Source organism: Brassica oleracea, unplaced genomic scaffold, assembly GCF_000695525.1.
Source record: "Brassica oleracea var. oleracea cultivar TO1000 unplaced genomic scaffold, BOL UnpScaffold00418, whole genome shotgun sequence".
In the NCBI taxonomy this organism is placed as follows: Eukaryota; Viridiplantae; Streptophyta; class Magnoliopsida; order Brassicales; family Brassicaceae; genus Brassica; species Brassica oleracea.
In genome coordinates, this window is record NW_013617416.1 from 84,706 (window position 1) to 99,649 (window position 14,944).

At 36.2% G+C, this 14,944-nt stretch overlaps 2 protein-coding genes and 1 long non-coding RNA gene across 3 annotated transcripts in view; all 3 read left to right on the forward strand.

Moving 5' to 3' along the window:
* Window positions 1-4,704: 4,704 nt before the first annotated feature.
* LOC106319626 lies at window positions 4,705-5,240 on the forward strand. Its single transcript, XR_001265511.1, has 3 exons — window positions 4,705-4,790; window positions 4,990-5,115; window positions 5,210-5,240. It is a non-coding gene; the product is annotated as an uncharacterized LOC106319626 (long non-coding RNA).
* A 5,585-nt stretch (window positions 5,241-10,825) lies between these two features.
* On the forward strand, window positions 10,826-13,924 carry LOC106319622 (probable LRR receptor-like serine/threonine-protein kinase At3g47570). The gene is made up of 2 exons (XM_013758006.1): window positions 10,826-13,469; window positions 13,563-13,924. Exons 1-2 carry the CDS (start codon window positions 10,826-10,828, stop codon window positions 13,922-13,924), a joined length of 3,006 nt encoding a protein of 1,001 aa, XP_013613460.1.
* Window positions 13,925-14,622: 698 nt separating this feature from the next.
* LOC106319607 overlaps window positions 14,623-14,944 on the forward strand; it is a 1,043-nt gene continuing 721 nt past the window's right edge. The window contains exon 1 of the mRNA XM_013757991.1: window positions 14,623-14,883. Within this exon, the coding sequence (XP_013613445.1) occupies window positions 14,623-14,883 (261 nt within the window). The remainder of the gene's footprint in view (window positions 14,884-14,944) is intronic.

Genomic DNA, 14,944 nt, shown 5'->3' on the forward strand with positions numbered 1-14,944 from the left:
TTAAGCGATGAAATCCTTGTGCATCAAATGGCATATACAGAAAAAGTACTCAAGAGATTCAACATGGCCGAGTCTCACCCATTATCTAGCCCCATGGTCATGGGGTCCCTCGGCCTGGACACTGATCCGTTCCGTCCTAAGATGGACGATAAAAATGTCCTTGACCCAAAGTGCCATATCTCAGTGCCATAGGAGCTTTGATGTATCTGGCTAGTCACACGACCATATGTTTTGCCGTGAATCTATTGTCTAAATTAAGCTCTTGTCCAACCCAAAGGCACTGGAACGGAATTAAACATGTTCTTCGTTACCTGCAAGGAACGAAAGACTTGGGTTTATTTTATACTAACCAAAACAAAGAAGGTTTAGTTGATTTTGCTGATGCAGGTTATCTTTCGGATCCACACAATGCTTGATCAAAGACAGGCTATGTTTTCACACATGGTGGAACGGCCATATCATTGCGTTCAATGAATCAGACGATCGCGGCCACATCTTCAAACCATTCGGAGATCTTGGCTGTTCATGAGGCCAGCCGCGAGTTGTTCAGAACAGGAGGAGTAATACGTGTTGTACTCTTTTTCTGGTTTTGTTCCACTGGGTTTTCCTTGGTAAGGTTTTAATGAGGCAACATCTAAAGCGTATTACAATCCATGTATGGTTATGGCATCCAAGGGAGAGTGTTATAAATCATATTGTAGCTGTCCATAACCGGCCCGGTTCATAACCGACCCAATGCTATAGAGAGAGAGAGTCGACCGTGAGGAGAGAGAGAGAGAGAGAGAGAGAGAATCGACATCTTGTCTTATCCTTATTAGATTATGATTTGTATTCTTTCCATATTTGTATTTCCTTTTTTTAGTCTTTCCATTATTCTATGACGGTGTAATTCTCTATATATAAAGGGCTCCTTATGTTATGAATAAGACAAAAACATAGATTATATTCCCTAGTTTCATAACACTTTTGTCTTTCTCTTTTTCTTTTTGGTATTAAAAGTTTTTGGCAATTTTGCAGGCGGTTCTAAAACACCCCTAGTATTCTTGTTTAATTATGTAGCTATATTCTATATTCAATTTGGCAATGGTGTTGGGTAGTTTAGTCTCTCAGAAAATATATAAATTCTTGTTTAGTTATGTAGCTATATTCTATTTATCTTTTTAATCATTTGTCTATTAGAAAACTAGGGGCATTCCGGCGCTACGCGCCAGGTTCATATATTTTGGTATCTAATAAGTTGAAGAGTATTTGTTTGATTCATTTGATAGAGGTTAGTAGTAGTAGTATAGAAAGGATGCATTTGATCCATTTTAATATGTGTTTATGACGTTATGAGAAAGAATATATTTTAGAACTATGGAAAACAATTATTTTCCAAAATTATTAGCAAAAGTCAAAAAAAACATCAACGGGAATTAAAACATAGGAAACTTCATATTAAATTGAAGTGATCGGGATATTATAGATGGATATTTCTACATATGGGACACCTTATATTTCTATGAAACCATTGATCAATGCATGAAAAATAGAAACTATGACTACAAGGAAGATAGCATATGTTGTTTCCATAATTGTAATTTTTGAAGCATACAGTGCACGTATCTTTTTCCACAGTTGGAAGTGTATTAGTTCCTTCAAGATCGGCGAAGATAAGGTTGACATCTAGTTAATTATGAGGGTAACGGGTCGTAGCTATGTCATACATAGGTTGGGGTTTTTTTTCTTGTTGTATCAGTTTGTTTTAAGGACCACTTACGTCGAGTAAATGTTTTTTTGTTGAATTGACTGTTCTTTTTATTAATAGTGTTTTTAAGTAGTTTTGTGGTAAAGGATTCTTATGGTGTAAAGTACCATTGTTATGTGAACTTATAATTTTAAAGTTTGAAGGAGTTGCTAAAATTTAGAGTTAAGCGTAGCATATAATTAGGATTTAATTTTCATTTAATCGACTATAGTATTTCAGAAAGTATTAGAATTTTTATATATTGTATCTCCAGTTTGTTATCTATATGTTTTGTATTTCTTTTTTTTGTAGTAAAACAACAACGTATTTTAAAGTATTTTAAATAACAAAAATATTAATAATGACAGGAATCTCTCTATAGTTTTTTTGTTCATGAATCAGTAGATGAATGAATTGTATAAGCTATCAGAGAGTAAATATATTTTTTTTATCAAAGTTTAGTCTGGCTAAAATTAAATTGATATTTCTGTAAACCCTGAATATCGTATTTATTATTTTGAATATATTTCTTGATCTCCATCACACAAGTAATTAGAGAAATTCTAAAAAAACACTTACTCAGAATATATACACATTAACCCAATTCAATGTAAATTTATATTTGAGTGAAGTTAACGTATGACATTGCTGAACAACATAGGATCCTAATCTAGTGATTATTACCTTTAGTTGTTATTTTTATAGTTGTTTACATTAACAAACCAATGAAATAGCAGGCAGCAGTACAAATAATAGGATTAAAAGATTATATATCACTAATATATAAATGCAGTTCATAGCGAGCAATCGAAAATGGCGTTTTACACAGACAAACTAAGGTAATAGCCAAGAACACAAAGGATTAAAGATTATGGCCCAGATTGGTAAGGAATTTTGCTTTAGGCTTTGGCTTTAGAAATATGACCATAGAGAATTTGACTTTAAAGGCTGTGGCTGTTATTTTAAAAAGTTTAAATGCTTGATTGGCATCAAAACCTTTAGAAGCTGTGACTGTTATAAATATATACTAGATTTTGATCTGCGCTTTCTAAGCGCGGATTTATTTTTGATATTAAATAAATTATTTTTATAGAAATTTCTATATAAGATAATGTATAGGTTTGCGTATATTTATCCGGGTGCACTGAACCGTGCCAAATTGAAAAAAAAAACAAAATGAAGCTGAATTTCATAAATAACCGAGCATATATTTTTGGAACCGAAAAAATAGTAACCGAACTGAGAACCAAATGAGTACTTAAATTTTTAAAATACAAATTATATACCTACAAATATTAATTATATTTAATTTCTAAATAACCAAATTATTAAAATTTAACGGATCCTAACTCATATATTGATTGTTGATACGAAAAACAAATGAAATGGTTGTACCTGTTGGTTTTTTGTGTTTGATGAAATGAGTTTTCTTCTTGTATTTATACTGAAAAAATATTTTTAAAATAGTATTTAATTTATTTTTTTTTGTTTTGAATCTTTCGTAAATGTTTTCAGTTACCTTTATGATAGTTTATATGTTTTAATAAACTAATGTCTAATAATAGTAAGTTGAGACTTTTTCTTCATGTTAAAAACCTAACTAATTAATGATAATTATTTTATTAATTATTATATTTTTTGTTTTCTTTATTTTGGTCAAAAAAGAAAAAAAATACAAAAAAAATATCTCCCACATTTGTTTTTGTATAAATATGAAGAAAAATGAGCTTTAAAACCTTAAAAAGTGGCTGTTGAAAATAGTGAACAAAAAACAGTTTTTTTTTAAGTGGGCTTTCAAAGCTTTACAGATTTCTAAAGCTTAAAATAATTGATTGGCAATTTTTTTGCTTTCAAAGCTTTACACAACCGCAAAGCCTCAGCAGCTCAGACAACAATTAGACCCTATATATCACTAACACATTTGAAAAGATGATTGTGCAACTGCAGCACTGTCAATAGAACGAAGCGGTTGGTTTGCAAAATAGCGAACATCAACATCAGGGTCCTCTCTCAGGTCCACTTAGAGATGGAAAAATTTGAACCTGCTCGCGGGCCCGGCCTGTTTGGACTTGCTGCGGGGCGGGATTGGTCATTAAGATTCAGGCCCGATTTTTCAGCGGGCCTCGCGGGATGAGCTTGTGCGGGTCCGGGCCAGAAGCGAGATTGGTTCGGTGTATCCCGTGGGACGCGCGGGAATCCGCACAGACATCGTCACTTTAACTCTCGAGCTATGACCGACAAATGAAACAAAGAAATGGCGATCGCTTCCGGCTTCTTTTCTGGCGAGTACAAAGGCGATCTCTTCCGGCTTCTTTTCTTATTCGATCCGTCAATTTCGATTTGTCGCAACTTCGCCATGCATATTCTTTGTATCCTCGTTTAATCAAGGAAGAGTCTCTTCTCGGTTTCATCTTCTTTCTTCATCTCCTCTTTAACCACGATTCAAGAACGATGGACTCAGGTAAGGATAAAATTGTGTTTGCATGTTCTTTAGCTTGTTACTGTGATTTAATTTGTAAGGAAAGATAAAAAAATTTGGTCTAACTCTTGGTCGTCGATTACATAATTTTCAGTGAAAGAAAAACAAAATATGGGGTCTCTTTTGTCTCTTATCAAGCGGCTACACATTGAGCAATCCTGTAAGTTGTTCTGTCTCGTTGTTGTCTCTTAACAAACAGCTTCGTATCTACAATATTTGGGGTGTTTAAGCTGTTCTTGTTGTTATCATCAAGTCAATGTTTGCTAATACGCATTTTTCATGTTAGCGTTGTTGTTCTTGTGTGTAGTTGTATGTTATAAAGTTTCCTTCTTTATCTTGTTATTGAAGTCAGAAGTATGTTCGGTCTGTAAAATTAAACTAGGCACTGTTGCTTGTTATCCTCATGGCAGTTGTTTCTTAATGTTCGGATCGTATAAACTCAAGTGACATAAGTCATAAATTTTCTAAAACTTTTTCTTTATAATGACATGTGATGAGTGGGGGATTGTAATACGATCAAGGAGGAGAATGATATGAGAATGCAAAGGACACTTGCATTCCAATCTATAAGCTTAAGGACCTCAGGTTAGTCTATGTTCTATTTTTTTTGTCGTCTCCAATGCTTATGATAAGAGCTGATAGAATTTAGGTATGAAAGCAGACCGTTGACAAGGTGTTTTATTTTAACATGTTACATTGAGTTTCTATGATAATCACAATGACTGGGTTACTAGTATATACTTGTGTTCTTCTTACATAGATCTCTTTCTTTCTATGTTTCAAGTAGAGCTTTGTTTGACTTTGGCTCTTCCACCGAAGATAAAGAGAGTGTTTTACATGTGAAGCTGGCTTAGGAAACTACAGATGAGTTTGCTGCAGTATTACAAGTCACTGAGCCATCTAAAACAAGGTACATCTCTTACATATGGTTGCTTGCTCTTGATCGTTTAGTTTGATAAGACTTGTTAGTAATGTGGGTGAGAGTTTGATGTTAGCTTTTGCAGGTGAGGAAACATAGACTTGGCTGGCTTTGACACACTCGCGGGCCTGTACCGCCAATGCTTGTGCAAGTCGCGGGTCGGGATTGGGCAGCACTTCTAGTGACCACGTCCCGCGCGGGCCTGTACCGCCAAGACCCGCATTGACTGTGTACCGCGGCGGGGCGGGACAAGGCGGGTCGGTACAACCCAATTGCCATCTCTAGGTCCACCAAACACTGACATATTGTTTTCTCCACCACCTACAATTTTTTTGATACAAACAAAGCTCAACAACCTGCATTATATATTTGATGCAATTGTGTTATATGTTTAATCTCTCATCTTACTGACTGGTCGACTATGGGGATGAGCGATTGCAGAAGTTTTGCCACATTGAACTTGACGTTTGGAACTCTTCAGAGATACGCACAACACGTCAAAACTAAGATGTTTTCTTGAAGAAGCTAGCCAAAGTCATCTCTATCGTTATCACCTGTCTTTTGATGCCTCAACCACCAAAGGAAGAAACTTAGAGCATGTAATTTAAGATCCCATTACAGTAGCCATGAGAGATATTGCTCGTAGAACCATCATCCTATGTAGATAGTGCGGATTTGTGACCATGTCCAATACCTGTTTACATTGAAAGAACAAAAAAAAAGGTCAACAGATGGAACATTATCTATGCAGCCTAAAGAATACCGATAATAATAAGAACAAACCTGTGGAACCAAGTGTTGCATTGCCCACTCAGGACCAAACTCTTCTGCAAAGCGCTTTAGGTTGTTTTCTGCAGCTTCATGGATAGAGTAGACCTGAAAGAGGAGACAGGAGAACAACGTCAATATCCAGAATCACAAGTGGATGATTAATTAATACCAACATCAAAGGATTTAAGGTAAACCTTGTCTTGCAGCCATTGCATTCAAAGGGCTCCAAGCTTGTATCCTGTCAACGAAATTCTTAAAATGGGATTTACCATCGTTTTCCACACCTTAGTGAGTTCATCATGTGTGAAATATCAGGCAGCAGCAACAGAAGCATGTGTTTATGGAAAGAGATGGATGAATCTAAACATGTTGACGAGAAGCTCCTTTTCACTGATCATGTACTCATCTTCATGTTATGTTCCTTTTTCAAGTGAATCAGCAACCTATGTCATGTTGGCGAGTCAGGATCAAGAAACACTAATGTCCACAGAAAAACTCATAACAACTAATTCAATATGTAAATCACCATTTCCACTGACCTTCCCAAACAACACCTTCCACACGGTGCTGCAGTTAAAAGACAAAATCCCTTGGAACTTATTCATTAAATTGATTGTAAAGTATTTGCATAAGTACATGGTGCTGTTAAAGAAAAAAAATAAAAACATCAATATTCTGTAAAAATAAACACGTGAAGACAAGATGAAACAGATTTGTAGACGGACCTCAGACCTCCGCGGTGTTTGAGCATCGGCCGGCTCTCAGATTATGTACGAAATCGTCATCGGACTATGAAAATAATTGCTTTTGGATATCGTTTGAGTTGTGCAGAGCATCGAAGAAAGGAGCGACATTTATAGCTGACGCTTCAACCTGTTACCGTGGAAAACGAAGAGGTGTATTGATTGATTGATAGATGTGGGCGGAGTAGATTAATAACGAAAACTCAGAGTAAAGAAATGATTTATGGATCGGCGAGACGTTAGAGAGTTCGATGCTTAAATCTGACTTACATTGTGGAGGTAGCATGTGAAAGAGGAAGACGACGACAAACCCTAATACCGAATGGATCTATTAACGGGCTCTAGTTTGGGGCCAAACCTAACTATTGTAATAAAAGCCCATTTCTCTAACGCTTAAAATAGAGAACAGGCAATGGAAAATCGCAAATGCTTTGATACTGCAACACGCGAAGGGATTCGGCCCTTCAAAAGAGCAAATTCAACTTTATTTGTATAGACAGACTAGTGATCAACCCGCCCGTAGGGCGGGAATATGCAAATAAATGAAAAATATATATATATTTTATATATTTAATTTATTCTTAACTAAAAATAAAATTAATTTTGATATATATTTTTTCATTTCTTATTCCTTTGAAAATATATATATTTGAACTAAAAGTGGTCTATATATCTGTTTATTTGGAAAAAAATCAGGTGAGTGGGTAAACTTTTGTTTATTCAATTTTTTTGTTTTGTTTTTTGGCCTATTTCTGTATATTCATTTTAGTTGGTTAATATGTTCTCACCAGTTGGTCATTGCTTGCCAACCAAACCACAAACCGATTAATGAAAACAGAGAACTGATAATTTTAGTTTGGTCGGTTCCGTTTGCTTAGGTTTGTACCACATGCCCATCGCTAAAACCCAGCGTCATTGAAGAATGAGAAGTGTCATGTTTGCTACCGGCATTTTCGGGGAAAATGTCGATGTTGAAGATAAATAATGGGATCTTCTGTTTGCTAGAAATCTTTAAATCTAGTTGCAGGTGAAGTAAACATACATTTTTAAATTAATCCTATTAGCCACAAGTGTAGGTTTTCCTCAGATTCGTACAATCTCTCACAGCACCTAATTTGATTGAATTAGTCTTTATTTTATAGAAGAAAAATTGGTGCATGTTATGCTAATGGTCCGAGGTAATTTATTTAAGGTTGAGTTATTAGGGATTGTTTGATATTGGGACGACAATAAATCCCACAAATCCATATGTTGTATGCCTTCAGCTACTAAGATTCACTCAATTTAATGAAAACATTAATCTTTTCTTGAAAATTTTGACCTTTTAGCTTGTCCATTTAATACTCGTTTAAAGCATGTTTTCGGATGGAGTTTACGTACATTAGAATTCTAAAATGTCAACCGATGTAGATTCTATGCAGTGTGGTCTTATCATAATCTGATTTTCCTTACTTGCGTACTCTTCCAAATTTGCCTTCACACACATATTTTAGTGTTCATGTTAGCAGGTCTAGGAAGAAATGATGATTATGGCTTCGTCTTATCTCTGGTAATACCTACGACAGTTATTATGCCTTTTTTTACATGTCCACTGTAAATATATACCTTCGATCTGAACTCTGTTGCTTGGCAAATACCAAAATTGCGCATGCAAAAACCCATCTCGAAACTATTTTCTTCCTTCTTTTATTTACTCTGTTTCGTTCTCTCCACTGCTCTGATCTCTGATCTGTGTTTTCTTTAACAACCATCACGTCATGACCACACACCCCCAACAACCCCCCCCCCCACCATTCTACAACAACTTTCATTAGACTCACCCTGAAACTTTGGTATTTTCACTTTTGTTTCTTTCTATAACTTCTAAGCGCCATTTGATGTGGGACTCATCATCTCCTGCATTAATCCTGCAGACCCTTTCTTTTCTTTATCTTTCAATCTAGAGAAGATGACAAAAAAGCATTTAGGATTTCAACTTTTTTTAAACATATTATCTCCTACATTTTTGTTTCTTCTTCTTACCTGGGATAGCTGAGAAAAATCATCAGACTGAGGATTGAGAAGTAGCTACAACAATCAAGTTCTTTTATCAGTTCAAATGTACATTAGATCAAACTCAATTGCAACATAATCTTCAAGACAATGCAAATGTTATTGCAATTATGTTCACATATAAGACCCGATGGAACCATGAATCATTCAAGTGTGACTACTGATTGTTAGAGTTTGCTAAACCAGTACCTTCCAAGCTTTCTTCATTTACCGTACAAATCATTGTTAATAAGTAGATCAACAAAGAGGTAAATGCATAAGTGATCATATAGTGCTTATTTTCAAATCACCTCCAAAGCTTTGTACTCATCATATATGAGTTTAGGATTTTCCTCCTGACATTCGTTGGTCTGCTCCAAATATTGCCCTACTGATCTGATTTAGTTCATAGAAGTAACATCACACATCGACATATGTCGTCGAACGTTTTTGGGACGGCAAGGATCGATGGTGGAGCCATTTTTTTTTTTTTGCTGGAGTCTTCTTTGAAGTCTTTTTCGATGGGTGTGAGGTTGAAGTTAGTGGGATGATAGGTTTTATAGCGATATGCCTCAGAGCGAGCTAAATATTTAGCCATTGCATTTCTTTCTTATTTACAAATCTTCCACTTCACTTAAAATCAAAAATTTAAATTAATTAACTACAATGAATTGTTATTTCTTTTTGCTGAAAATAAAAACACAAACTGTAATATATAGTATATATTAATTTGTTACAATACAATTTTCAAGAAAACAAAATATCATAAAATTAATAATAATTCATAAAAATCTACTGTAAAAAAATTAAATCATTTTTAAATAAATAAACAAAAATATCAATAGGTTAATATATGAATATTACAATTACATCAAATTGCATCAAGTTATAAAATTATAAATATAATATTACGTACAGATAAAAAATTATTATCAAACATCTATATTATAATATAATATATTCTACTATAAATATATCTTTTACAAAACATAAAAATATAAATGGACATTTTATAAAATCAATGGTTTATAAATTTACATTGAACGCAAGTTAAATCCAACACCCATGCGGGGGCGCGGATCAAGATCTAGTATTACACTATGGAGAAGTTAAAAGTTGATTTCATTTAATCGGACTGGTTACAAATATTTTACAACTAATAACTAATAGTTACTCAGCGAGGAAGAGAAGTTGGATTGTGACGTGGACTTTGGTTTTTTAGAGTAATATTATCAGGCCATTAGGCCAATATATTTATCAGGCCGTATATTTATGAGTAATACTAAAATGTAAAAATTATACATTATGTCAATGTTTTCGGTGATATGATTTAAATTACGTGGCAGATAAGTTTTTTTTTTCTGATGTGGACGCTCTATAAAACCTCAAAAAGTCTATTTTATCGGTATAGATCGCCTTGTGAAAATAGTCTCTTATGGAAAGACTCGAGTCTCTCAAAGACGAATCGGTCGTTCCCTCTCTCTTCGTTTTACCTTTACTTTTTACTTATTTTCTTTAATTTAATTCATGAGAAACTCGTGTAAATGCTCTGAGCATGTTTAATAGGAGGTTTTTAGGGTGATGTTTTTAACGGAATATAAAAATCCGTCTTTTAACTTTTAACTAAAAAAAACTAAGAACCGGTTCTTAAATAAGATATTTAAGAACCGGTTTATAGCTCTTTTTAGTAAAAATTAAGAGACGAGTTATTATATTCCGCTAAAAACTCTACCTTAAGAATTCTCTATTAAACACGTTCTTAATAGTCTTTCCTTTAATAATAAAAACACGACGTGCCCGTCTAAATTACGCTCCAAGAGTTAACGATGATAACTTTCACTGTTCCTTTAATATTGACACGACACATTTTTCTGTTCTTCCCCAAAAAAATCCAAATACTGAGATGGTCGAAGTCAATATGAACTAGAATCTTCTAGCCCCAAGCTCGTCTCTGATTTATTTCTTCATAAAATAGTAAACCCATGATTAACGTTTTTGACTATAAAAGAAAACCCATGATAAACGCAGAAAGGACGTTATGACTAGTGGAATGTTTTTGCCTTTCTACAAGTCTTGCAATTTTCTTTTTGCGTGGTATTTCTTCTAGTAAGTTGCATTTTTGTTTTCCAGTTTCGTTCCTGCAAGAAAATAGAAAAATGAGGCTCTTTCTTTTACTTTCTTTCAGTACTCTAATGTTACTTGAAGGATACATGTTTACCTATGAAACTGATAAGCAAACGTTGCTCGAGTTCAAGTCTCAAGTATCTAAAGGCAAAAGGGCTGTTCTGTCCTCATGGAACAACTCATTCCCTCTCTGCAAATGGACATGGGTTAAATGTGGCAAGAAACACAAAAGGGTTACTGGTCTGAACCTCGGAGGATTGCAATTAGGTGGGGTGATATCGCCATCTATCGGTAATCTTTCGTTTCTCATATCACTTAATCTCACTAGTAACGGTTTTGGTGGTACCATCCCTCAAGAGTTGGGAAGCTTGTTTAGGCTTAAACACCTATTTATGTCATTTAATTTTCTCAAAGGAGAGATTCCAACTAGCCTGTTTAACTGCTCTAGATTGGTGGAACTTCATTTACACTCAAACTCTCTTTCACAAGTTGTTCCTTGGGAACTAGGGTCATTGAGGAAACTTGTTTTGTTAGATCTTGGTCGAAACAACCTTAAAGGAAAGTTTCCTGCATCTCTAGGAAACTTGACTTCCCTCGAAGAACTTAGCTTTGTAGCAAACATTATGGAAGGAGAAATTCCTAATGATATAGCTAGATTGGCTAACATGGTGGATCTTCAGTTAGCAACAAACAATTTCTCAGGTGTTTTTCCTCAGGCAATTTACAATATGTCATTGCTTGAGAATTTAAACATCATTGATAATGGTTTCTTTGGGAGCTTGAGGTCTGATATTGGTAACTTATTACCACACCTTCAAGGGTTATTTATCGGAAATAATTCTTTCTCTGGCGCAATTCCAGCAACACTTCCAAACATCTCAAATCTTCAAAATTTGGGAATGGAGATTAATAGTCTGACAGGAAGTATTCCTCCAAGCTTTGGAAAATTACGAGATTTACAACTCCTGTCACTTCATACTAATTCTTTTGGAAGTCACTCTTTTCAAGATCTTGAGTTTTTTGGAGCTTTAAGTAACTGCACCCAACTGAGTGAATTACTTGTAGCTTACAATAGGCTTGCGGGTGACTTGTCTACCTCTATAGCTAATTTATCTACGAACATCAACATATTAGAACTTCAGTCGAATTTCATCTCTGGAAGCATTCCTCACGACAATGGAAATCTCATAAACCTAAATATACTTTCCTTGGGAAACAATCTATTGACAGGAGCCCTCCCAACCTCTCTTGGAAAGCTTTCAGGATTAGAAGAATTCAGTGTCGGGTCAAATAAAATGTCAGGAGAAATACCATCCTCTTTAGGCAACATCACGCGATTAGAAAGTCTCTGGTTGTTTAACAATAGCTTTGAAGGAAGCATTCCTCCTAGCATTGGTAAATGTAGTCATCTGCTGTATTTTTATCTTCAAGATAATAAGCTGGATGGGACTATACCTCAGGAGATCATGCAAATTGCGCCGCTTGTTTTACTAAACATGTCAAATAACTTATTGACCGGCTCTCTGCCAGAAACTGTTGGAAGCCTTGAACATCTTGGCACACTTTCTGTTGCGCACAATAGACTATCAGGGAAACTCCCAGAGACTTTAGGAAAGTGTCTCTTGATGGTACAACTTGATCTACAAGGAAATTCTTTTGATGGAACCATTCCAGACATAAGTGGGTTGCTGGGTATTAAAGAAGTTGATTTTTCAAACAATAATCTCTCTGGAAGCATACCTGGGTATTTTGCAAATTTCAGCTCATTGGAACATCTCAATCTATCCATTAACAACTTCGAGGGAAAAGTTCCAACAGAAGGAAAGTTTAAGAATGCTACTATAGTTTCAGTTTCTGGAAACATAAACCTATGTGGAGGCGTCTTGGAGTTGAAACTAAAGCCATGCAAGCATTCCTCTTTCTCGAAGAAAGTTTTGATTGGAATAAGCGTAGGCGTATCTGCGCTTTTGGTGTTATTCATAGCTTTTGTTTCTCTTTGCTGGTTCAGAAACAGAAAGAGGAATAAGACCAATGAAGCATCTCCTTCCACCTTGGGCACTTTCCATGAACAAATAAGCTATGGAGATCTTCGAAATGCGACAAATGGTTTCTCTTCGAGTAATTTGGTTGGTTCAGGCTGTTTTGGTACTGTTTTTAAAGCATTGATTCCTCCAGAGAACAAGGTTGTTGCAGTGAAAGTTTTAAACTTGCAGCAACGTGGAGCTTTGAAGAGTTTTATGGCAGAGTGTGAATCTTTGAAAAATGTAAGGCATCGTAATCTTGTCAAATTGTTGACGGCTTGCTCAAGTATTGATTTCCAAGGAAATCAATTCAGAGCATTAATCTACGAGTTCATGCCAAATGGAAGCTTGGATATGTGGTTGCATCCGGATGAAGTGGAAGAGATTCGTAGACCCTCTAGAACTTTGACATTACTTGAAAGACTTAACATAGCAATAGACGTGGCTTATGTTTTGGATTATCTTCATATTCATTCCCATGAAGCTATAGCTCATTGTGATCTTAAGCCAAGCAACGTCCTTCTAGATGAAGATCTAACTGCACATGTCAGCGACTTTGGTCTGGCTCAGATCCTCCTCAAATTCGACCAGGAATACTTTCTCAATCAGCTTAGTTCGGCCGGTGTCAGAGGAACCATTGGCTACGCTGCACCAGGTAAAAAATATCACACATATTCAATATTTAAATAATAAAAAGCGTATATACTTCTTTATTTCTACAGTCTTGTTTCTATAAAATATGGTGCAGAATATGGAATGGGTGGGCAAGTATCAACACACGGTGATATGTATAGCTTTGGGATTCTACTTTTGGAAATGTTCAGTGGAAAGCGACCAACCAATGAGTTGTTTGGAGGAAACTTTACGCTCTACAGCTATATTGAATCTGCGTTGCCAGGACGAGTGTTGGATGTCGCAGATGAAGCGGTTCTTCATAACGGCCTTAGAATCGGATTCCCTGTTGCCGACTGCTTGAAACTAGTTTTTGAGGTGGGACTTAGGTGTTGTGAAGAATATCCAGTGAACCGATTGGCAATGGGTGAAGCTTTAAAAGAGTTAATCACAATTAGAGAGAAGTTCTTCAGATCCAAAAGAAGAGCTAGGCATTGAAGTGTTTCTGCGTTCCTCTGCAAACTCGAAGACGTACTTTCTGTATATATGTTATCTTCTTCATATTATGCTTGAGTGTTTTGAACGTATTGTATGTTATATATAGACAAAGGATTAATGTTGTGATAGCTTTCATTTGAAATTTCTTGGGCTTTCAGAATTGAGTTGTTGTAGGAGACAGATTACATCCCTCCACAAGGCCCATCGAATAACAGGCCCTAATCCAGAAAGTTGGATTAGTTTAGTCGGTTCGGCGGCTAAAGCCGTCAGCTCGACCTTAGAGTACTTTTAGCCGGTCGACTAAGCCGACCCGAAGTACCCGGCTTGGAGGGAACTTTGCTCAGGCCCGTATACTCGGCCTCTGGCATCAAGGCCCAAAGAGGTACGAAATTAGGGCATCAAGGACAGAAGGCCTATAAAAGGGGAAGAGGAAGCAACAAGAAAGGGACTTTTGGATTTTACACACTGAGCGGCTAGATCTAGGGTTTTAGTCATCTTTTTGATCTTGTTGCTTTGAGCTTTCTGGACTGTGTTTCTCACTTTCCTGTCACTCTTGTAACTCTTTGGTTCGAATCTAATAAAACGTCTTTAGTCATCCCATTTCCGAGTTCTTTCAACCTAGTAAACTGAATCCCGTTCAAACAACTGGCGCCCACCGTGGGACTCGAACCCACGACTACAACGCCCGCAACGATCGGATGGACGCCTACCTCAAGATAGTACAAGGCTTAGCCGCAGAGTTCGAATTCTTCGAACTCGTCAAAGTTCCCAGAGGAGAAAACGTCTGTGCCGACGCCCTCGCAGCCCTTGGAAGCAAGCTTCGGGATCAAGTTAAACGAACCATCCCAATACACCGCATTGAGAAGCCAATCCATGGTGATGAGATAGTAAGGGTTATGGCCGAAACGCATGAAGGCGCTGGAGGAAACCATTCGGGCGGACGAGCATTAGCGATCAAAGTGAGAAGCCTAGGCTTCTTCTGGCCGACGAAGAACGCAAATTGCGACTCCTACGCTAGAA

Coding starts and splice junctions, on each gene's coding strand:
- LOC106319622 (XM_013758006.1), top strand. CDS start 10,826: ATGAGGCTCTTTCTTTTACTTTCTTTCAGTACTCTAATGTTACTTGAA. Junction 13,470..13,562: donor CATTGGCTACGCTGCACCAG/GTAAAAAATATC, acceptor AATATGGTGCAG/AATATGGAATGGGTGGGCAA.